This window comes from Phyllostomus hastatus, unplaced genomic scaffold (genome assembly GCF_019186645.2).
Source record: "Phyllostomus hastatus isolate PE091 unplaced genomic scaffold, TTU_PhHast_1.1 phas_contig_137, whole genome shotgun sequence".
In the NCBI taxonomy this organism is placed as follows: Eukaryota; Metazoa; Chordata; class Mammalia; order Chiroptera; family Phyllostomidae; genus Phyllostomus; species Phyllostomus hastatus.
The window spans coordinates 1837892-1857824 of record NW_025333583.1 but is presented as its reverse complement, the minus strand read 5'-3'; the positions used below and the strand labels follow the sequence as shown (position 1 = coordinate 1857824).

The following is a 19933-nucleotide window of genomic DNA, read 5'->3' as shown; positions in this document are numbered from 1 at the left end:
TGCATGTATTTTAAAGTTTAAGTTCTGATTGCATTTCAAAGAAGAAGTTGGAAATTGTGGAGGCTGGATATGGTGTATATATGGTTGCCCTAAGGCTGACAAGGAACTGAGTGATTAGCTGACCCACAGTCAAAGGAAAGGCCTCGGTCTCTTGTCAAAAGATTGGCAAATGAATGTGTATTTGTACTCATTTGAGTAAAAATTTAAACATGTCTTTTTTCATGATTGCCTGCTTTAACTGACTTTTTCCATTAACCAATTTGGTTTGAGAAACATGGTTCTTTTTTTTTTTTACTGATTATGCTATTACAGTTGTCCCATTTCCCCCCTTCACTCCCCTCCACCCCTGCACACCCTCTCCCACCCACATCCCCCCCCTTTAGTTCATGTCCATGTGTCATACTTATAAGTTCTTTAGCTTCTACATTTCTCATACTATTCTTACCCGTCCCCTCTGTCTATTTTCTACCTACCATCTATGCTAGTTATTCTCTATACCTTTCCCCCTCTCTCCTCTTCCCACTACCCTGTTGCTAACCCTCCATGTGATCTCCATTTCTGTGGTTCTTTTCCTGTTCTAGTTGTTTGCTTAGTTTCTTTTGGTTTTGCTTTAGATGTGGTTGTTAATAATTGTGAGTTTGCTGTCATTTTACTATACATGTTTTTTTTTAATCTTCTTTTCTTAGATAAGTCCCTTTAACATTTCATAAAATAAGGGCGTGGTGATGATGAACTCCTTTAACTTGACCTATCCGAGAAGCACTTTATCTGCCCTTCCATTCTAAATGAAAGCTTTGCTGGATAGAGCAATCTGGGATGTAGGTCCTTGTCTTTCATGACTTGGAATACTTCTTTCCAGCCCCTTCTTGCCTGTAAGGTCTCTTTTGAGAAATCAGCTGACAGTCTGATGGAAACATGGTTCTTCATTACAGTATGCTGATGACTAGGACCACACAGCAAATGGTTTGAAAGCTAAGACATGACTGTGACCCGTCCTGGGTACAGTCTTTGAGGACGACAGGGGACTGAGGCAGAAGCATGAGAGGTGGGAGCTGCAGCGCAGTGCTGGGGCCCCCCGGGACCCGGGGACTCTGGCCGCTCGGGGTGTTCGCTGGGGCCTTGTCAGGCGTGCTCAGTGGCCCCAGCCTCCCTGGTGAGGCTCCGGTCTCCCTCCCTGTTTCACCCCGAGAAACAGAGACGGGTGAGGTCGGAGCCTCTGTGCAGTTGGAACTCGGCTCCGGAGGACTGCGTCACTGTGAGAGGTGTGTGAACGTCGGAGGGACACGGTGAAAGCGCTGTCTCAGAAGAACCGTCCTGGCAGGAAGGAGGGACCAGAGGGTGCAGGTGGGAAGAAACAGGAGGCAGGGAGTTGAGTCAGGAAGCAGGTCAAGCAGCGCCTTCTCGGGGCGATGGGAACTGTCTGGGATAGTGGTGGAGGCAATACAGTGTATTTTATATGAGTTTGCTGCCCTAGAGTGAGAATTTTATATCACAGTTATTAAAGCCTTGATGTCTAGATGGCTAATGTCATGTCTTTTGAAAGTGTGATACATTTTCTGAGCATGCTAATTGTAACGGCAAAATCAAACTTCATTGGTATTTTAAAATGATTAAATGTTCCAATTAAACTACAGAAAATTTAACTTTGATGTATACATTTTTAAATTGTACAGAATGATCATTTTTATAATACCTAATTATAACAGCTTGTGGGAAAGAAAGGTTTTTATTAAAAATTATAAGTGATACTGTTTTATTTCTAGTATAATTTCTTTTAACCGACATGTTATTTAAAGGCTTTTGAAAGCATATCCTCTATAATACCACATCCTTTAACAGATGTGATATTTTCGGATGTGTATCTGAGAACAGTTTTTGAGGATGGAGTGGTAATAAGAAGCACTCCTCACTGTCTGGCCCTTGTATCGGGTTCTACCGAGAGCCCTTGGTGAGAACCCACTTGGCCAGCTCCCGTTGTCTTAGTCTGACTGCTCGGGTGTGCGTTGCAGTGGCGTTGTCACTGCACTTTGGGGCATTGGGGTTTCAGCAAAATGAGCTCAAGGCCGTTGCCAACAGAATAAGAGGGAGCGTTTATGTGTTTATACATTTGTGCGTGTGCATGAGAGAGAGAGAGAGGGAGATAAGGGGAGGAAGAGACATGAACTTCAACTGGATTGGTGTTCATCTGTTTAATATATTAGGTGAGGAGTAGGCTTTGATTCAATCTAGTAATTCTAAAAATATTGGAGTCAGTATCTTTTATAACATGGTGTCGTAGGGATGTAGAGAACAGCGTGTGTTAGAGCAGACCTTGATCAGGGAACAACAGCAACTTGAGGCTGATATCTCTGAGGCACAGGGAGCACGGAAAATGGAGGGAGGGGACTGACAGAAAACTCCCAGGGCTTTCAGGGTATTTTGAGCAGAATTTGAAGGACAGCTGCTGATGGAGAATGCCTTAGACTGGGTGTCACGAGAGAAAGCCCGGCAGAGTTTCCAGGTGCAGAATCAGCCTGTGGGATCGGCAGGGTATATTTTCCAGGAGACGCTGTCCCTGCAGCATTCCGGAAAGGGCCTCGCTTTCCTTGAGCATCAGAGAGAGACCAAAGGGGTACCCTGTGGGGGTCTGAGAACAGAGGAGAGATGCAGGGCACCATGCTAGTCTGAACCAACAGAAATTCTGCCGCTGTGCTGAGCACTTAGGTTTGCTTTGGGAGATGTATTTTGGATCTTAAGACCCCTCACACTTTTTAACAATGAGCTTGCACTTGAATGATAACCCATCTGGGTGAGCATTTGGATGACTTCCTATCAAGGACAGATGGGGTAAGGGGTGAAAGAGAAGGTTTTAGTCCCACAGTCGAAGGTTGAACAGGCTGCTCCGGTCTTCCCCGTGGGTGTGGATGGGGGCAGTGCCCCACGGTAGGCTGGGGGGGCCCTTGTCCGAAAGGGGCTGACGTCTTTATTACACGTCCTCCCTAAACCCTCCTCTGGCTCCTCATGACTGAGATAACGGGGCAGTGTTTTCCCTGAGGAGACACTCGCAGTCTGACTTATTAAACCTTATCTGGGCATGCGGTTAATTGGGTTTATCTTTTATCATTGTTTTTGTAAATCCAATGCTATCCTCTTTTAAGAGATGCACCAACAACTTTTCTGTGTTTATGTGACTTATTACACATTATTAATTTTTATTTGTTAGTCATTTTCTAAACTAAATCTTTTACTGTATTTATGGTACTGATTTAAAAAGTATTTTTACTCCTAAACATATACCTTTAATGTAAAGTATTTAAAATTAAACATACAAAATGATGCCATTAAAAAATGAGAGCTTTATTTTGTTACCTATGAAACAACTGTAGGATTGCATATTGCTTTAAAAGTGCAGTAAATTTCTGAGCAGATAGAGATTCATGCATTAATATCTTATCTTATCTTAACTCAGTGAGTCACATAACTGTGGTTGAATTTGATTTCCAAACCCACATTTTGCTTCCTTTGTCCTAGTGACAAAATTGCCACTGGGTCCTTCGACAAGACCTGCAAACTGTGGAGCGCAGAAACGGGGAAATGCTACCACACCTTTAGGGGCCACACGGCAGAAATAGTGAGTACCTGTGTTTCATTAGCCTTTCTATGCTGCTGTTCTGTTTTGTTTTTCCTTTCTTTTGTTTTGATAGACTGAGTTTTTTGGAGGAGTTTTTGGTTCACAGCCAGACTGAGGGGAAGGTAGAGAGGTTTCCCACACACTCCCTGTCCCCCTCCCCGCCCCCACCCCCACCCCCACCCCCACCCCCACCCCCACCCCCACACGGCATGTGCCATTATTCACGCCCTTCACTAGGGTGGTACACTTCTCACAAACGATGAGCCAGCGCTGACACATCATTGCTATGTCTTTCCCAGGATTCCATTCCGAAAGGTGTGGGTCTATCTTTATAATGAATTTTAAAATCCTATCTAGTATTTTTATGATATATCTATTTTGTTTAGTGGCGTTGATATTATTCGCAAACTACTCTAATTTTAATATGCTGCAGATGCCTGCATTGACTCAGTAGACATATAATATATGAGAACGATAGCCAAACTAACTTTTCTTTTTCATTCATATTTCTTTAAAGGACTGACTTGATGAGGGTTGATAAACTTCTTATAATAGCTTTTAAAATAACTTTCTGTATCATGTACAATACTTATGCTGATTGTTCTCGAGATATCATTAGAACTCAAATTTACATAAATAGTCGGACACTGTAAATAGCTTCTACTATTGGGAAGCCCTTGCCCTTGGCCAATTCTCTGACACATCTTATAGCAGTTAGTGAGATAATTAGCACCCCGTGGAACAAATGATAGCTGTTAAAAATAAACCGCATGCTTATTTTAGGAGTAAAATGTATTTATAGTCACCCTTCAAATCCATGCTGTATTCATCCAACTAGAGTTCATGCTGTGTTCGAGGTACTCTGCTAGACATGGGGGATATAGTGGTGAAAAATTATAATTGACTCTTTCATGGCATTCAGCGTGCACGAAGCATTTTCCTAAGTCCTTCCCATATGTATAGATTAGCTTAGTTGTGCTGCATAACAACCCTAAGAGAGAGGTACTTGGCCAGTGTACAGTTAGGAGACTGAGGCCTAGCGAGTTTAAGTACCTTTCCCACGGCCATAAGAAAGACATGGTCTTTACTACCATAGTGTGGCCACGTTTCCACATTCCCTTGGAATTTTGTAAAAGTTATCTTTGTGCATGGTTCCTAGGAGGACATTCATGTTTTTCATGGCTAACATCAATCCAATCCATGCCTACTAAGTAGTGCCTGTGTGTGAACCCTGGCCTGTGTGCTTGGGCTACCAAACCAGAATCAGACCTAGCTCTTGCCCTTCCGGCATTCTGAAATGTAGTGGAGGGAGTAGACATGCCATAGGTGTCTGGAAGTTGGTGGCGAATTTGGTGAGAGCACAGAGGGGAGCAGCCAAGGCTTCTCGGCTAAGGGAGGTGTTCAGGAAAGACTTTTCAAAGGGGTGGCATGTGCGTTCCGGGCAGAGGAGCCGCGCGGGCATGGTGTGCAACAGCAGCATGTGCTTGAGCGCTCGCGTGGCTCTGTGTGGCAGAGCGGTGCCCTTCGAACTTCCCTGTGGTGACATGCACAGAATGGGCTGGTGCAGATTTGCAGTCCACGCCAGAGGTGACATGCAAGGACTCTGGATAGTCCGGCTGCCTGGGTTAAGGGCATCAATGTGTTGGCATACTTACAACCTATTCAAAGCCAGGTCACAGGGTGTTTGTGACTGAAGTGGGAGAGGCCATGTTATAGACATACAAAGGGTCTCATGTGCTATGGTAGACTTTGGACTTGACCCTGCAGATATTGCTGTACTGGTCTATTTTTCTGGCAGTATGAAGGAGAGATGGGAGGTGGGTAAGATGAGAACTAGGGGCCAGTGGGGGCCCTTGATGCAGTCCAAGCACAAATAGTGAAAGCTTGTCATGAGGCAGGTGAGGAGCATGTGAGAGGGGCTGGGGTGTGAGGAGCACGGTTAGGTTGCCAGGTCAATACGAGGCATGAAGGCAAGAATAGGGGTCCAGGATGTTTCTCTGATTTCAGGCTTGGATGACTAGCGGTATCATTCGCCCATTCTGTACATAAAAGAGAAGGAGCAGGTTTGCTTCATATGACTCATGTGTCTTAGGCAGATTGACAAAAGCTGCCTGTGTGCTAACCAAACACAGGCATCCATTTGGCAGTGGGCTCTTTGGGGCTGAGCGTCAAGGTCTGGGCGGGAGACACGGATATGGGTCAGTGGCATCTGGATGCCCGTAGGAACCATTAAACCACTGAAATTTCTCAAAGGAAAAGTTAGGGTATGGGGAGAAGACTGATGGAACCTTGGCAGGGTGGAGGAGGGAAACCATTAAGAGATACAGAAGAAGAGAGAAGTAAGAGGAGGAAAGCAGAGCACGGTCAAAGCTGTGAAGGAGGAAAATATCGAGAACCCAGGGAGGTTAAGTGGAATGACCAGCCACACCCTTTGGGGTGGACATGCAGCTGGAGTGGTTAAGTGGGGCGGAAGAGTAGAAAGTGGGCAAACACTGAGTGATGGTAGACTGTTTTTGCAAGGAATTTAGTTTAGATGGGAAAGAAGGTAGTTAAGGGGCACATAGAGTCAAGGAGGGATTTGTCTTTATGTGGGAGAAGCTCAGGCATATTTAGGTCATTGGGCGGGATCTAGTCTGGTTGGTGGGCACATCTCCCCCAGGAGTGCAGGGGAGAAGGCAGTGTCTTAAACTAGGCAAAGGGATCCTCTGAATCTGAGACTGAAGAACAGGAAAGTGAGGCCCATTGAGGAAATTTCCACCTGATGGGTGAGTTTTCTCAGGGAAGTACTAGGAGGCCAGGTATCAGCTAAGGAGGACGGGCACGGGAGTGTGGGCAAGAGTGGGCAATGGGAGGATGTGGTGAGCTAAAGACCTGTTAGACAAAGTAGGGGATGGTCCTGAGGACACAGACGAGGCCAGAAGTCATGAATGAGCAACACTGGCGGTCTGCTCTGCTGTTTTCTTAAGTTGCTTTTGCTGAGTGATGAGGTAGGTACAGCAAATGTGTGGATAAAAAATTTCATCTTCATACAGGTTTCTAGGAGTTTTGCAGATGGTGCAGTCGAAAGATAGGGACTGAGAGTGTTGAAGATGCTGGCAGAAGCGATACTTCCAGGGGGTCAGTTTAATGGCAGATGATGGCCCAGGAGGAAAGGAAGTGGCCTTAATGAGATAGAAGGTACTCTGGTTGGAGAAGGGGGTGAGATAAGGAAGAGTGGCAGCTGAAGTTTTGAGAAACTGTAACTCGAGACTAGTGTATTGGTAGTGAATCTTCTAGAAAAGTTGATGCCAAGGTTAGGGTGTGGCCATGGAAGTGATGATCAGAAGGAGTCCAGGATCCGAGTCTGGAGGTATTGCATGGATGGCCCTCACCAAGGCCACCGAGACTTGGAATTGAGACTGGGCAGACAGCCAACGCCCTTGGTGAGTGAAGGGGCGTGATTGAAAGGACTGTGATGATAGCTGCAAGGAAGGTGGGGCGACGGGTTTTGTTCTTGTCCTTCGGTGGTCTGTACGTGGTAATGGGAGCCAGCGCCCCTGCAAAGGAGCAAGCGGCTTCCTCTCAAGAGGAGATTGCTTCAGGGTGCAACCTGCGGATTGCAGACTGCTCATAGTTGGTATTTTGCTGAGTATTTGTACAAAGAATTAGGTTGACTCTGCTAAGGTAATGCATCTTGAAGCTTTTCTACATAAAAATTAACAATTAAAATGCTGTATTTCTTTCTTTTTTTTAAAAGATTTTGTTTATTTTTTTAGAGAGGGAAGGGAGGGAGAAAGAGAGAGAGAGAGAGAAACATCAATGTGTGGTTGCTGGGGGTCGTGGCCTGCAACCCAGGCATGTACCCTGACTGGGAATTGAACCTGCAACACTTTGGTCCGCAGCCTGTGCTCAATTCACTGAGCTATGCCAGCCAGGGCTAAAACGCTGTATTTCTAAAACCTTTTTCATTTTATGTAACCCAGGTGTGCTTATCATTCAATCCTCAAAGCACATTGGTGGCTACAGGAAGTATGGACACAATGGCCAAACTGTGGGACATTCAGAATGGAGAGGAAGTCGTCACGTTAACCGTATGTTAGCAATGTTAATAACTTCAAGAGTTTTCTATTTTTTTATCAGCCATTCCTTAGGAGAAGCCTATCATTTGTGTTTGTTTTTGTTTGCATTTTTATTACAAAATTAGCTCAATGGTTACAAAGTTAGACAATGGCTTTTAGATGGGAGTGAAAGAGTTGTCCAGTAGGTTTGCTGGCTGTTCTCAACGATGTGGCTGGACATGCTGGGGAAGCCGGAGGAAGCCATGTTTATTTTGACTGACTTCAGCCTGTGGTCCACACCTGTAAGAGCTCAAAAACCATCATCATTTATCTGGCCAAAAGCAAAGTAGGTGGAGCCTGACACTTTTAGGAAAAGACAGAACTGGGGAACCTTGCTGGAAAATTCCTCAAGGGGATGCCTGTTGGTTCTCTGCTCCCCTACCCTCCAGCTTCTGTATTACACAAACTCTGAAAGGACAAGGGGCAAGTGGCGGGAGAGGAACAGGCCCAAGGGCACTGTCCCAGGGTGAATGCTGGTGCTGTGTCTCCACTGGGGCCCCTGCCTGTCCCCGCCACGAGTCTAGCACTTTCCAATGACCAGCTACTTTCTTTTTTCCTCCCCATCCCAAACCACCCAACAAACATAGAGCAGTTCTCTGTGGCAATAAGCAGGGACAGCTGGATAGGAAATCCAGTTTTCTTATTTTTTCAAATTATAAAGGAGTTAAACTCTTTTCTAGGAGAGCTTTTTCTAAGAAAGTTAAAAAATGACTACAATGACTAAGAAATGGCTGAAACAAGAGAGGAAAAAAAAGTGTTTTTAACTAACACTAAGAGTTTTTCTTCCTTAACTCAGAGTGCCTGGCTTTTTTGTGTGTGTGTGCCTAGTGTTATTAAAAAAGTGTCTTTCTGATCATTGTTCTCATCATTTCTGTGGGTCGCTGCCTCTTTACTGCTTCTTCCTCCAGAACATTCGAAAGGATGAGCCCTACCCAGCACACCTGTGTCCTGCCAGAGATTACATTGTGTGTGTGTGTTCAGAATTTTAATGTTTAGCTACGCTTGATTTTTGTTATTTGGAATAAACCAGAAATTTAATTTGTAAATGAACTTTTGTATTATTTAAAAAAGCAATTATGTGAATGCGCTAAAATAATGGGAAAAACAAAGGCTCTCCTCCAAGCAGAATCTACTGCAGAGAGGGGCTTTCTCACTGTCTCAGTGTCTTCGGTTCTGGACCCTAGCCAGGGGGAAGTCAGGCCAAAGGCCAGGTATTTTATTCATCAATTCATGTTAAATTATCATAAGAATTTCTATTTTTAAAGTTATTAACTTCACAAACCTTTTTCTTCTACTCATCACCTATTATTGGCCCATAAAGCCTACAGTCCTCTCTCGTGTCTCCAAGACATTGTGAAGGAGCCTTCTGAATGCCCAGACACGCCCTCTTCTTTTAAAACACAAACAAACAAACAAACAAATGGCTGCATTGAGTTAAAATGAACTTGCTTTAAGCGTATGTCCATTTTGAATAAACCTACAAAATTGTGCCGGCATCCCCCAAATCTAGGTTTAGAACATTTCTGTCACCCCGAAAAGACATTTCATGCCCAACTGCAGTCACGTGCCATTCCTACCCCAGCCCACCATTAATCTCCCCACCCACCCCCATATGCACAGCTTTGCCTTTTCTGGCATTTTCTTTTAGGCACTGATATTATGCCTTTGTAGCACCTGCTTTCCCTAGAAGTATGAGTGACGATGTCCGCCCTTTTTCAGGGACATTCAGCTGAAATCATCTCCTTGTCGTTCAACACCACGGGAGACAGAATCATCACAGGGTCCTTTGACCACACAGTTGTTGTGTGGGACGCTGGGGCTGGAAGGTACTCTGAATTTTTTAGAATTTTTCAACCCGGATCAGAGGGTTAAGAAGACAGATCTTTGTTATTTATTAGTTTAGTCTTAAATGTATTAACTGGGCTCTGCACTCCGTGGGACATAGGACTAGGGCACAAATAAGTATTTCATTCTTTAATGATATTTCTGATCTAAAAAAATATGTGATTTCTCAGAATTCTGAACAAAGAATGCCAATGAGGAACACGAAAGGGGAATGGTAGCAATACCTTGGTTATGTAGCTGTTATTCATCCCTTGTACTAGTAATCAAATTTCAATGGCTCGTGATTATGGCAGGCATGGCTATTGTGAATAAATAAAATCATGGCTAATTTCCCAAATTTAATTTAGCCCGAGAACTTCAGTTTCCTTCCTAATTATTTTTGGTTCTAGTTGCTAAGAAGGTAACTAAATTAGCCTCTTTGTGCTGTTAAACTGCACTCATGGACTTGTCTGCACTTGGACGGGAGGGGTTGTCGTCAGGGGCACCGATCAAGGAGGGGGCAACAAGGAATGAGAGACAGGAGGCGTCCTGCAGACACTGGGGGGGGCAGCTTCTGAGCCACCGAGGGCCCCCTCGTCGGGTGTAGGAACACTGCCGGAATTCCAGACTGCCTTTATTCTTTTATCCATGCCTGCCTGCGGTGTTATCTTGAGTAATGTTATCTTTGATTGTTTAAAATTTAAGTCTATGTGTGTTGAAATGAAAGTAGTAGTTGATTCCTTTTGAGCTACAGTAAAACCATCTTTGTTTAGTCACGAAAGACGTTATTTTGTGAAAACCAGAATTTAGACTCCTCCCTGAGTGGGTTTGCCATCACAAACTGTGCACATACGCCGACGTAAGGCATCTCTGAGTCATTTCCACTTTGCAGGAAGGTGTACACCTTAATCGGGCATTGCGCCGAGATCAGCAGTGCCGTCGTCAACTGGGACTGCTCTATGATACTGACCGGCTCTATGGACAAAACCTGCATGGTGAGCTCAAGTAACGGGTCTGCTTTGCGACTCTCACATCTGTGCTGTTCACTGTGTCAGACCCTCATGGCAACATTAACGACTTTTAAGGCACTATGAATTTAAGGTGTTAACTTATCAATAGCAATTGGTAATTTTTAAATTTCAAGTTTTGGATGCCTCAAGTGGAAAGGAACTATGATGTAGTAAAACAATTTTAATTGATTAAATGTATTAAGAGATGTTATTTTAAAAAGGCACATTATTTTTGTTTACTGTCCCTCTCTTCATTTATTAAACATTGATTAGGGTGAAGCTCAAGAAGTCTCAACACAGTGTCTCCCTGCCTTTATTTTAAAAAAACTTTTTATTGTTGTTCAATTACAGTTGTCCCCCATTTTTACTCCACTACTCTGCCCTGCCCTACCCACACCCCCTCTCCCACATTCTATCCTCCCCACCCGTTGAACTTGTCCATGGTCCATGGGTCCTTCGTACTTGTTCCTTGACTCGACCCTTCTTTCCCCCGTTATCCCCCTCCCCACTTCTCGTCCCTGCCTTTAAGTTTCTGTTACCAAGAGCTTATACTCTGGAATTATTATTTAATTACATATCAAATGTATTATAACCTCAATGAACTTTTCATTTTCTCACATTTTAGTTTTAGATCAACATTCTTGTCATGAAAAGAGCACATTTCCACTCCAGTCAGTGAAATGTACACTTTGAGATTTTTTTCCCCTAATGTAGTGTCCATTTGCACCACCCATTCTAAATGCCTTTCTTTGGTCTCCTGTGTGCCCAAAGTGTGCCTTGTCAGCTGATTAGCTGTGGCCTCTTGTCAAAAATCAAGGTAAAATGAACAGAATGTGTGTAGACTATCTACATGATTTTGGCACAGTGTCTAACCAGCCATAAAAATGTCATGAAGATTTCTTGTGGCCATCTTTGCATTTTAACAAGAAGTCATCGTCGTCGTCTTCTTCTGCTTTGTCATAATTGCAGTTGTGGGATGCTGCAAGTGGAAAATGCCTGGCAACACTAACAGGCCATGATGATGAAATTCTAGACTGCTGTTTTGATTACACTGGAAAGCTTATTGCAACCGCTTCAGCCGATGGTAGGACATCTGTTCATACATTTAACTTGGGGAGGGAGTAATGCTTTGTTTGAAAAACATGTGTGATTCTACACTATAGGTCATCCTCCTGAGGACCAGATTTGATAGACACTGTATCTGCCTCATCTCTGTATGTATGTTACTTCACTCTATCTGTATCATATTCTTGATAACCACATGCAGTGTTATACAAGGTCTGCATCACCTCCTTGACAGCCACAAATGATTTAATAGTAGGTCTTCATCACCTCTTTGGTGGCAATATACAATGGTATGTTCTGGGTCATCCCCCTGATGTTCATGCATTATGCTACACAATGTCAACCTCATCAACTTGACCACTGGCAATGGTCCTATTATAATAAATCTGCATTGTCTCCTTTATAACCACATGTGCTGCTCCACTATGTCTAACAAATCTTTGTGACGGACATATATGATGCTCTGCTATACCTTGTGTTCTTGATGACTAGCTACTATTCTATGCTGTGTCCATGCCATCTTATTGATAACCATCTCATCTTATTGAGGCTGGTGTTACATGTGCCTCAATTTCTAGAAGACCGCATATGATGCTGCAACACATCTGTGTCATTTCCCTGTTGACTACATTGGCCATTATATTATTTTGCTAGTGATTCATTTTAACTACCCAGTTTTTATTTCTTCCTTGTCTCTGTTTTAAAATTGTATTGTCCTACTAGGATTTTCAAAGGCAATTCTTTGATCATACATATAAGTTGTTTTTATATCCTGTAAATATAATACCTCTGAATCCGAACAATTTTATTTTTTGTTGTAATTTTTTCCATTATCATTAGTCCCCTTATACCCCTCTACCCCCACCCCCGCAATCATCACACTGTTGTCCGTGTCCATGAGTCCTTTTTCCATTTTGCTTGATCCCTCTACTCCCTAACCACCCACCTGAGCTGTCATCCTGCTCTCTGTCTATGACCTCTCTCTGTTTTGCTTGTTAGTTCGGTTTGTTTGCTAGATTCTACACATGAGTGACATCATATGGTATTGGTGTTCTCTGACTGGCTTATTTCACTTGGTATGATATTCTCCATGTCCATCTATACTGTTGCAAATGGTAACATTGCCTTCTTTTTAAAAATAATTGAGTAACATTCCATTGTGTAAATGCCCCATAGTTGTTTTTATCCACTCACCTACTGATGGACTCTTGGGCTGTTTCCATATCTTGGCTATTGTAAATACGCTGCGATGAGCATAGGGGTGCTCATGTTCTTTCAAATTAGTGTTTCAGGTTTCTTCAGATATATTCCCACAAGTGGGATTACTGGGTCAAAAGGCAGATCCAAGTTGAATTTTTGGTGGTATCTCCATATTTGCTGTTGGTGGGAATGCAGATTGGTGTTGCCACTGTGGAAAGCAGTGCACAATTTTTTTTTAAAGTAACTACTTATTTTTTCATTTTTCCAACAGATTTTTGCCTTTAAAAACCATCTCTTAACTATAAAATTAATCTTCTCTTTTCATTTTAAATATCATTCTCATTTATACAAAAACTCCATTCAATAAATGTATATATGGAATACTTACTTTGTACCAGGAATTGTTTTAGAAACAAGGGGTATATCAGTAAACAAAAGAGACAGAAATGCCTTTTCTCATGGAGAGGGAAACAATGACCAACACCACATATTTGTTTTATGTGAAATGTTAGAATATACAGAATGGTAGGAGTTGGTCAGTGCTGGGGGCGGGGTGGGTGGTGGTGGTGGGAAACAAGCAGGACTGGGAGATCAGGACACGAAAGAATGGATAAGAATGAAATACAAGTTCAATTCTTCTAGATTTGTTTTCCTTTGATCTGCTAGTTTTCCTAGCAGTGATTCTATTCTTTTCTTGTGTGATTAGCTATTACTTTAAAAAAACTCTTTTTCTCTTTTGGTGTGTTTTGTGAACCTCTTCTCATTCTGTGCCTCCTGAGAAGTACCAGTGTTTATACCAATCTTCTTTATTGATGTCTGGTCTTTGCTCCTCATTTCTTCCTTAAAATTGAATGTATCAGTGTAGTGAGCTACCTCTTCATCTGCATCTCTTTCTCTGTGTTACCTTTATCTTCCTCACTGGAATTATGCTGAAAGCTTAATTTTCTGTCTTACTCATATTTCTATCTTTAAAAAAAATTACAGTTTCAATGCTATCTGATTTCTGTATTTTCTGAAGGTTAAAAATGCTTTGGTGTTAATTTAGAGTATTGCTCCATGCAGAACATTCCCTTTTGTGTTATTAACAACCTCTTCAGACAAGTTGGTCCCTTGCCTTTGAGGCTTTTGAAATGTCCCACTAAATGGCAAGTTTTATATTTTTTATTATAGTCATTCTAAAATAGCAATTTTTATCACTTTGTCCACTTCCTCCTGAGTTGACATTGTCAGGAAGGCCAGTAATAATTTAAGATATTTTGCTTTTCTCGGATAGAAAATTAAGTAATCAAACCACCCTATCCTTGCTAATTTCACCTGTGTATAACGCTGTGATTTGCAATAAGAAAGTATCCTTCACCTGGCCTGACAGAGTTTACCTTTTTTTCTGATAAAAATTGCATTACTGCTATTTTTGTCCTCTGTGCTTATTTAACTCTTCCATTCCTCAATTCTAAAGAAATGTATACTTTTCCTTCTATTTATCTATACATCCATCCATCTATCCATCTGCCCGCCCACACTGCATCTATTTATCGAGTGGCACTTCTGAGCTCTGTGGATACAACAGGGAAGCAGGGAGAGATCATTCTCTCAGCTCTTTCTGTTGAAAAGGGCTTCCTCATGCCTGTTCTTTGTTCATTGAGTGGTGGCCGCTGTTCCTTCTCAGGGCCACTTGCACCTTCTTGTAACCTTAGGCTCATGTTTGGTGTATGATACTAAGCTTTCTGCCTATTATATCCCCAACCTACCAAGTCTTGTTTTCATTCCCTCTTTTTCCTTTAAAATCTTTTTTTTTATTCTGAATTGGCATCTCTTCGCCTTTTCTACCTTGGGACCCATGATCTCTTGCAATAAGCTCTTACCCAAGTGGGACCAGCTTGCGTTTACAGAATCAAGTGGCTGGCTCTCTATGTGGGCAAGAAGGCAAAGCTAACAGAGAGCTGTGTGCCAGAGGGATAGGTATGTAGATAATGGAAGGCTTGTGGTTCAAAGTTCTGTATTTCAGATGAAGTTATTTATATGAATATCTCCACTCCTCTCCAAAAGGAACAGCAAGAATTTTCAGTGCGGCCACAAGAAAATGCATTAGTAAATTGGAAGGTCACGAAGGTGAGATTTCAAAGGTGAGTTCCTTTCTCATTTGGAGCAATTTGTTTCCTTTCAAAAAATAGATAGCATGTTCAGTGTAAGTAGGCATATTGCCAAGCTACTAAAGTGTATCCAATTCTCTCCTTCTTTCTAGAAATCAGTTTCCTAAAGACTTTATTTTTAAGTATGTCCTCAAACTCAGAATAATAAGTGATTTCTAAAACTTTTCAGAAACCATAAACAGTGTTCCCCTCAGTCATTAGTAAACAATTTAATGAGCAGAAAGTACTTATTAAAGGTATTTAAGAAGTTGACCGAATGCTTGTCCTGGTTGTAGTGGACACACAAATTTTATTGTGCAAAGAAAACGTCATGTAGAAGTATCAAGTATTCTGTAAACTAGATGCAATTGAGGAAGTATTTCATGGAAATATTTAACACTCAAACAAAGTGGAATTTGTCTTTGTCCTTGGAATTGTGAGTGGGTAAGCAATAACATTTTTCTGTCTAGATTTTAATTTGCATGTATTAGTCCCTGCAATATCTTTCCCATCATGAAGGAACTGTTCTGGGTAAGAATAAGTACCAGGCTGGGAAGGTAACAGGTGCTTAGTAATGTCCTGTTTTTGCTGATTAAAAATGTGTTGGGAATCATCTTGCAAATTTGTCACAGCATTTTCTTTCTCTTTGCAGATCTCTTTCAACCCCCAAGGGAACCGTCTTCTAACAGGCAGCTCGGACAAAACAGCAAGAATCTGGGATGCTCAGACTGGCCAGTGCCTCCAGGTGCTCGAGGGGCACACCGATGAGATCTTCTCATGTGCTTTCAACTATAAAGGCAACATCATCATTACAGGTGGGGAGACATAGACACCATAGACTTGGCTTTCATTTTCAAGTGGCGCATAGGGACCCTAAGCTGAATGCAAAAGGAATTCACCTCCATCCCTACCTCTCTTCCAGGGGCCCTGGCTTATGTACATCTAGGGGTGCCCTATGTCCATTATTTAATTTTAGCTGCATCACAGAACCACAGGAGTGAGCCCTGCCACTGGCTGGAAGGCTTTGTGATTTTAAATTGTAGTTGTTCTACGCAAAATAAGAATTTGGTAGCCTGCCTTGCTGGTTACTACATCTCCCCAGGTACTGTCCATCGGATGGTTAATATTTGGCTGGTGTCCGTTAGGTGTTAGGAGCTGAAACAAGTCAGGACCCTGGGTTCTTCCCAGTTGGATTTTAGCTCATTAGAGATTTATTCTTTGAGTTAATTTGTGTTTCCCTTGCTCCTTTCCAAGCGTAAGTTGTTGTCCCCTGCTAACATGCAAAAACTTGGAGAAGAAAACACATATTGAGCATTTTTTAACCATTCACAATTTATTGTGAATTAATCATATTAACATTTTATAAGAACTGAATTGAGAATAGATTAGTGTAGATTGTGGAAAGGAGAGAAAAGTGACAAGAAGGTGGTATAATGTGAGTGCAGTGCCCCTGGAGGAGACTTGGCAGGGGTGGGTGTTGCAATAGTGGGGTGCCGTGACACCCTAAGAAGTCACTAAGACCCAGTGTGCCTAACTTAGTGACTCTCGATGTGCTGAGTAAATTTAAAAATTGCCTAACTATCTAATAAGTGCAGTGTCCCACATGCACGTTTGGCTTTGTGTGTTGGCTGCTTCATAGTCACACAACTTCAGGAGTGCTGTAAATAATCTCCCCGTTTGCCTTAAAATACCTCCCCCTTTCTTCTCAATTCTGAAGAAATTCTAAAATTACAGATTACTTTCTTTGGGTTTATCATTTTCGAGGGTTACTGACATGTAGCTACTCCTAAGAGAGTAGCACCAGAAGCCATATATTTTATTGTGAACAGCATGTCGAATCTGTTCCCGGGAAGAGGAAAGCGTGGGGGCTGTGATTAAAGGCACAGGATGCTCTGCAGGGGACTGCCGCCAAGGAGGGGAGAAGGAAGCCTGGCCGGGTTGGCAGAGGACCAGCCCCTCCCCGTCCACGTGCTTCTGTGAGGCAGCTCTGCAATGCCTCCCCCCTCAGCCACTTTTCATGAAGTCCCTGGAGAGCTTCGGGGAGGAACTTCCTTTGTCTGTGCCTTGTTGTAGTGCTGGCACTTTGGTTCCTGAGCTCTTTGAAAGGCGTTTTTATTGATTTAGTGCATCCCCAGGCACCAAGGTGCCACTGGCCCACTGGGCACTGGGGCTTATCAGAAAGGGGGTGATACGCTTGTCCTGCCAACAGCAGAGCCTTCTCTTTGTTTGAATTGATCTGCTCTCTGTTTTTGGCTGACCCCAGTGTCCACTGCACATGTTTTAGAGGACTGCCTAAGGCGAGGTGAAGCAGCACAAACTGAAAGGGAATTGGCCAGCGTGGTCGTTACATTTTTAAAGTGTAAGGTGCTTTTGGTGGAATGTGCAGTTTTCACAGGCTTTCCTCATCCATGTAGCCCTCACTTCTCATGTTGAGGGCATGTACCTGGCCTCTGGAGAAAACCACACCGGGACTGTCGTTTCCATAGGGGGAATGTGAGAGGTGACCCCTGGCAGAGGGGAGGGGTTGCTTTGGAAGAGAGTGGGTCATAGTCGTGGGGAGAGTAGGAAGGATGTAAGTTCTACATTTTAACTGATGGTGAGAAACATCTATTGACATTTGGATCTGCTCTAAAGTGAAATGCATTATCTTCTCATGTGCGAACACCGGCACCTGGAGATGTTCATGTTTGCTGTATTTCTACCTGGTGGTGGTGCTTGAGGGGAGGGCAGAGGGAACAGCAGAGAAGGATGGCTGACACGGTTGCAATCCCAGGTCCTCTGCAATTTTAGCCTACTATGGATCTTACTGGTGTGAGTAGGACGTGAACTTGTACATTTTCGGACTGACAGAATCGTGAGAGGGAGGGGGAGAGACAGTGTGAGAGAGGGAGGGAGAGAAGGAGAGAGAGAAAGGAAGGAAAGTAGGAAGGAAGGAAGGAAGGAAGAGAAATGAAAAGAAAATAAAAGAAAAAAGAAAAGAAAAGAAAAGGAAAAAAAGGAAAAGAAAAGAAAAAGAAAGAAAAAGGGAAAAAGATTCCCATTCCCCAGATAACTGATCTGAATGTCTCAGGAGCTTGGTGGGTAGGGGGGCACATTTAGCACACTGAAAATCAACAGTGACCCAGAAAAATGTCAACTTGTGTAAAGAGAGAGTGAAGTGAATAAAAAAGAAAAAATAACTTCGTGACATTTGTCCTAATAGGCAGCAAGGATAATACGTGCAGGATATGGCGCTGACTGGAGAGAGCCAGCGGACGAGCACACTTGCTCGCAGCGGGAACAGGATCCGGAGCCTCCCAGATGGCACACGCGCTGTGTTGATATTTCACGCGTTCTCTTTTCCCGTGAGTCAACTGTTTATACACTGTCCTTAGCTTCACAATATGACTATTAAAACTGGCGAAGTTGTATCATTTCTTGGTATCATTTGCTAGAGATGACAGGAAACACCCTACTGTTTGGAAAATGTCACTAGTAATTTCAGTTTTGTTTTATTTTTTAATAGCATCATGACACTAATAAATGAAACCAGAGTACTTTAACAATGTGTCTCCTAGATTCTACTTTGAAGGTTGTTATGTAGATTTCTGTTGAATAAAGATTTTGGAGAAATTCTGTGTGAATTGTATGTATTTATAATGCATTTTTAGGGGGACAGGTATGTTAAATATGTGATTAGAATTTTCATTACTTAGTTAGTTAGTTGACTTTTTTTCAGCTAAGAATAAGAAAGGAAGCTGGAATAGAAGGTTAATTTTTCTTCTTTCACATTCAAGAATGCATTTCCTCCACCCCCCCAAAAAGTTGAGGATCTACACTATAAAATTAAGGCAGCATGTAGAGAAAATCAAGTGAGTCTCACTTAATAACAAATATATTCTGGATTCCTAGTGGGCTGAAAAAAGTGTAGGCAGGTTTATAAGGGAGAGTTAAACAGAACAGACATTCAGATGACTGAATTATGAAATCTAGGTGGAAAACCATTGCTGTACTAGGGGAAATAACCAAACACCAATGTGACTGCAGCTGAGACACTAGAAATGTTTTATAAAAGGCTGTATTATGTTAAAGTGCTACATATTACAAGTTAATGTTTATATACATGTTACAAATTAAGTTGAAGGAAACAACACAAGATAAAACAAGTGATGTCTGAATCCAGAGCAAGAAAACTTTACAGAATTATTTTCCAGTACTAAAAATAGTAGTCATTGTGGTTTATCATGCATCAGACATTGGCCAACCATATAGTAGATAATCTCATTTGATCCCTCCAGCAACTGTTCCAAAGCAGGTGATTTTAAAGGGAAGAAGGTGAGTCACAGCAAAGATAAATAGGGCATCCAGATAGTAGGAGGTTGAACTCCAAAACACTGTGTTCTTAAGTGAGTGAGGTTTAATTATAGCAGGAGAGTATCAGATCTATCAGTAGGAAGATTTGGAGTAAGAATCACCTTTCAGATCATCTGTGTACGTCTAACCCTCAAGAGGAAGAAAAATAAAACAAAAGCAAAGTGAACAAAATTTCTGGGCGGCTGCTGGAAGGAGGAAGTTCAGAGATGGGGAAGACAAGGAGAACTTGGGTTCGAGGACACTAGACCGAAGTTTAGCTACTTCTTTTAAAGCTCTAAAGAAGCAGCAGATACAGGCTCTTCCTCTCTATCTCTCTGATGACTTTGGGGAAAGTGGTGATACCATTTGGTTTCATCACTCCAAATGGTCAGCTAATTACGGTTATGGAGACCACCCAATGCCTTCAGACCAGTATAGGTATAGGGAGCCCCGGCCAGAAAAAGACTTGTGCCTCTGATTTTCAGGTATTGAAGAATTTCTAAATACATTATTTATGAACGTTTCCAGGTATCACAACCTACTTAAAAATAAGTGTTTAAATGCCTAAAATCATAAGAAAAGGTATGATATACTCTTCTGTGTTGGGTCTCAGCCTACGGATAGTGATGCTATTGGCTAGGAGGCCCTCACCTGGGCCTATTACTG

The 19933-nt window shown here is 42.4% G+C and overlaps 1 protein-coding gene across 2 annotated transcripts in view; it reads left to right on the top strand.

The window, feature by feature from the left end:
- Positions 1-18478, top strand: part of DAW1 (dynein assembly factor with WD repeats 1) — a 38853-nt gene extending 20375 nt beyond the window's left edge. For both annotated transcript variants that reach the window (XM_045854491.1, XM_045854490.1), the window contains exons 6-13: positions 3511-3610; positions 7573-7680; positions 9427-9533; positions 10424-10526; positions 11511-11625; positions 14853-14929; positions 15588-15750; positions 18138-18478. In XM_045854491.1, the coding sequence (XP_045710447.1) occupies positions 3511-3610; positions 7573-7680; positions 9427-9533; positions 10424-10526; positions 11511-11625; positions 14853-14929; positions 15588-15750; positions 18138-18172 (808 nt within the window). In that variant the 3' untranslated portion in view covers positions 18173-18478. The remainder of the gene's footprint in view (positions 1-3510; positions 3611-7572; positions 7681-9426; positions 9534-10423; positions 10527-11510; positions 11626-14852; positions 14930-15587; positions 15751-18137) is intronic.
- The last annotated feature ends 1455 nt before the right edge of the window (positions 18479-19933 follow it).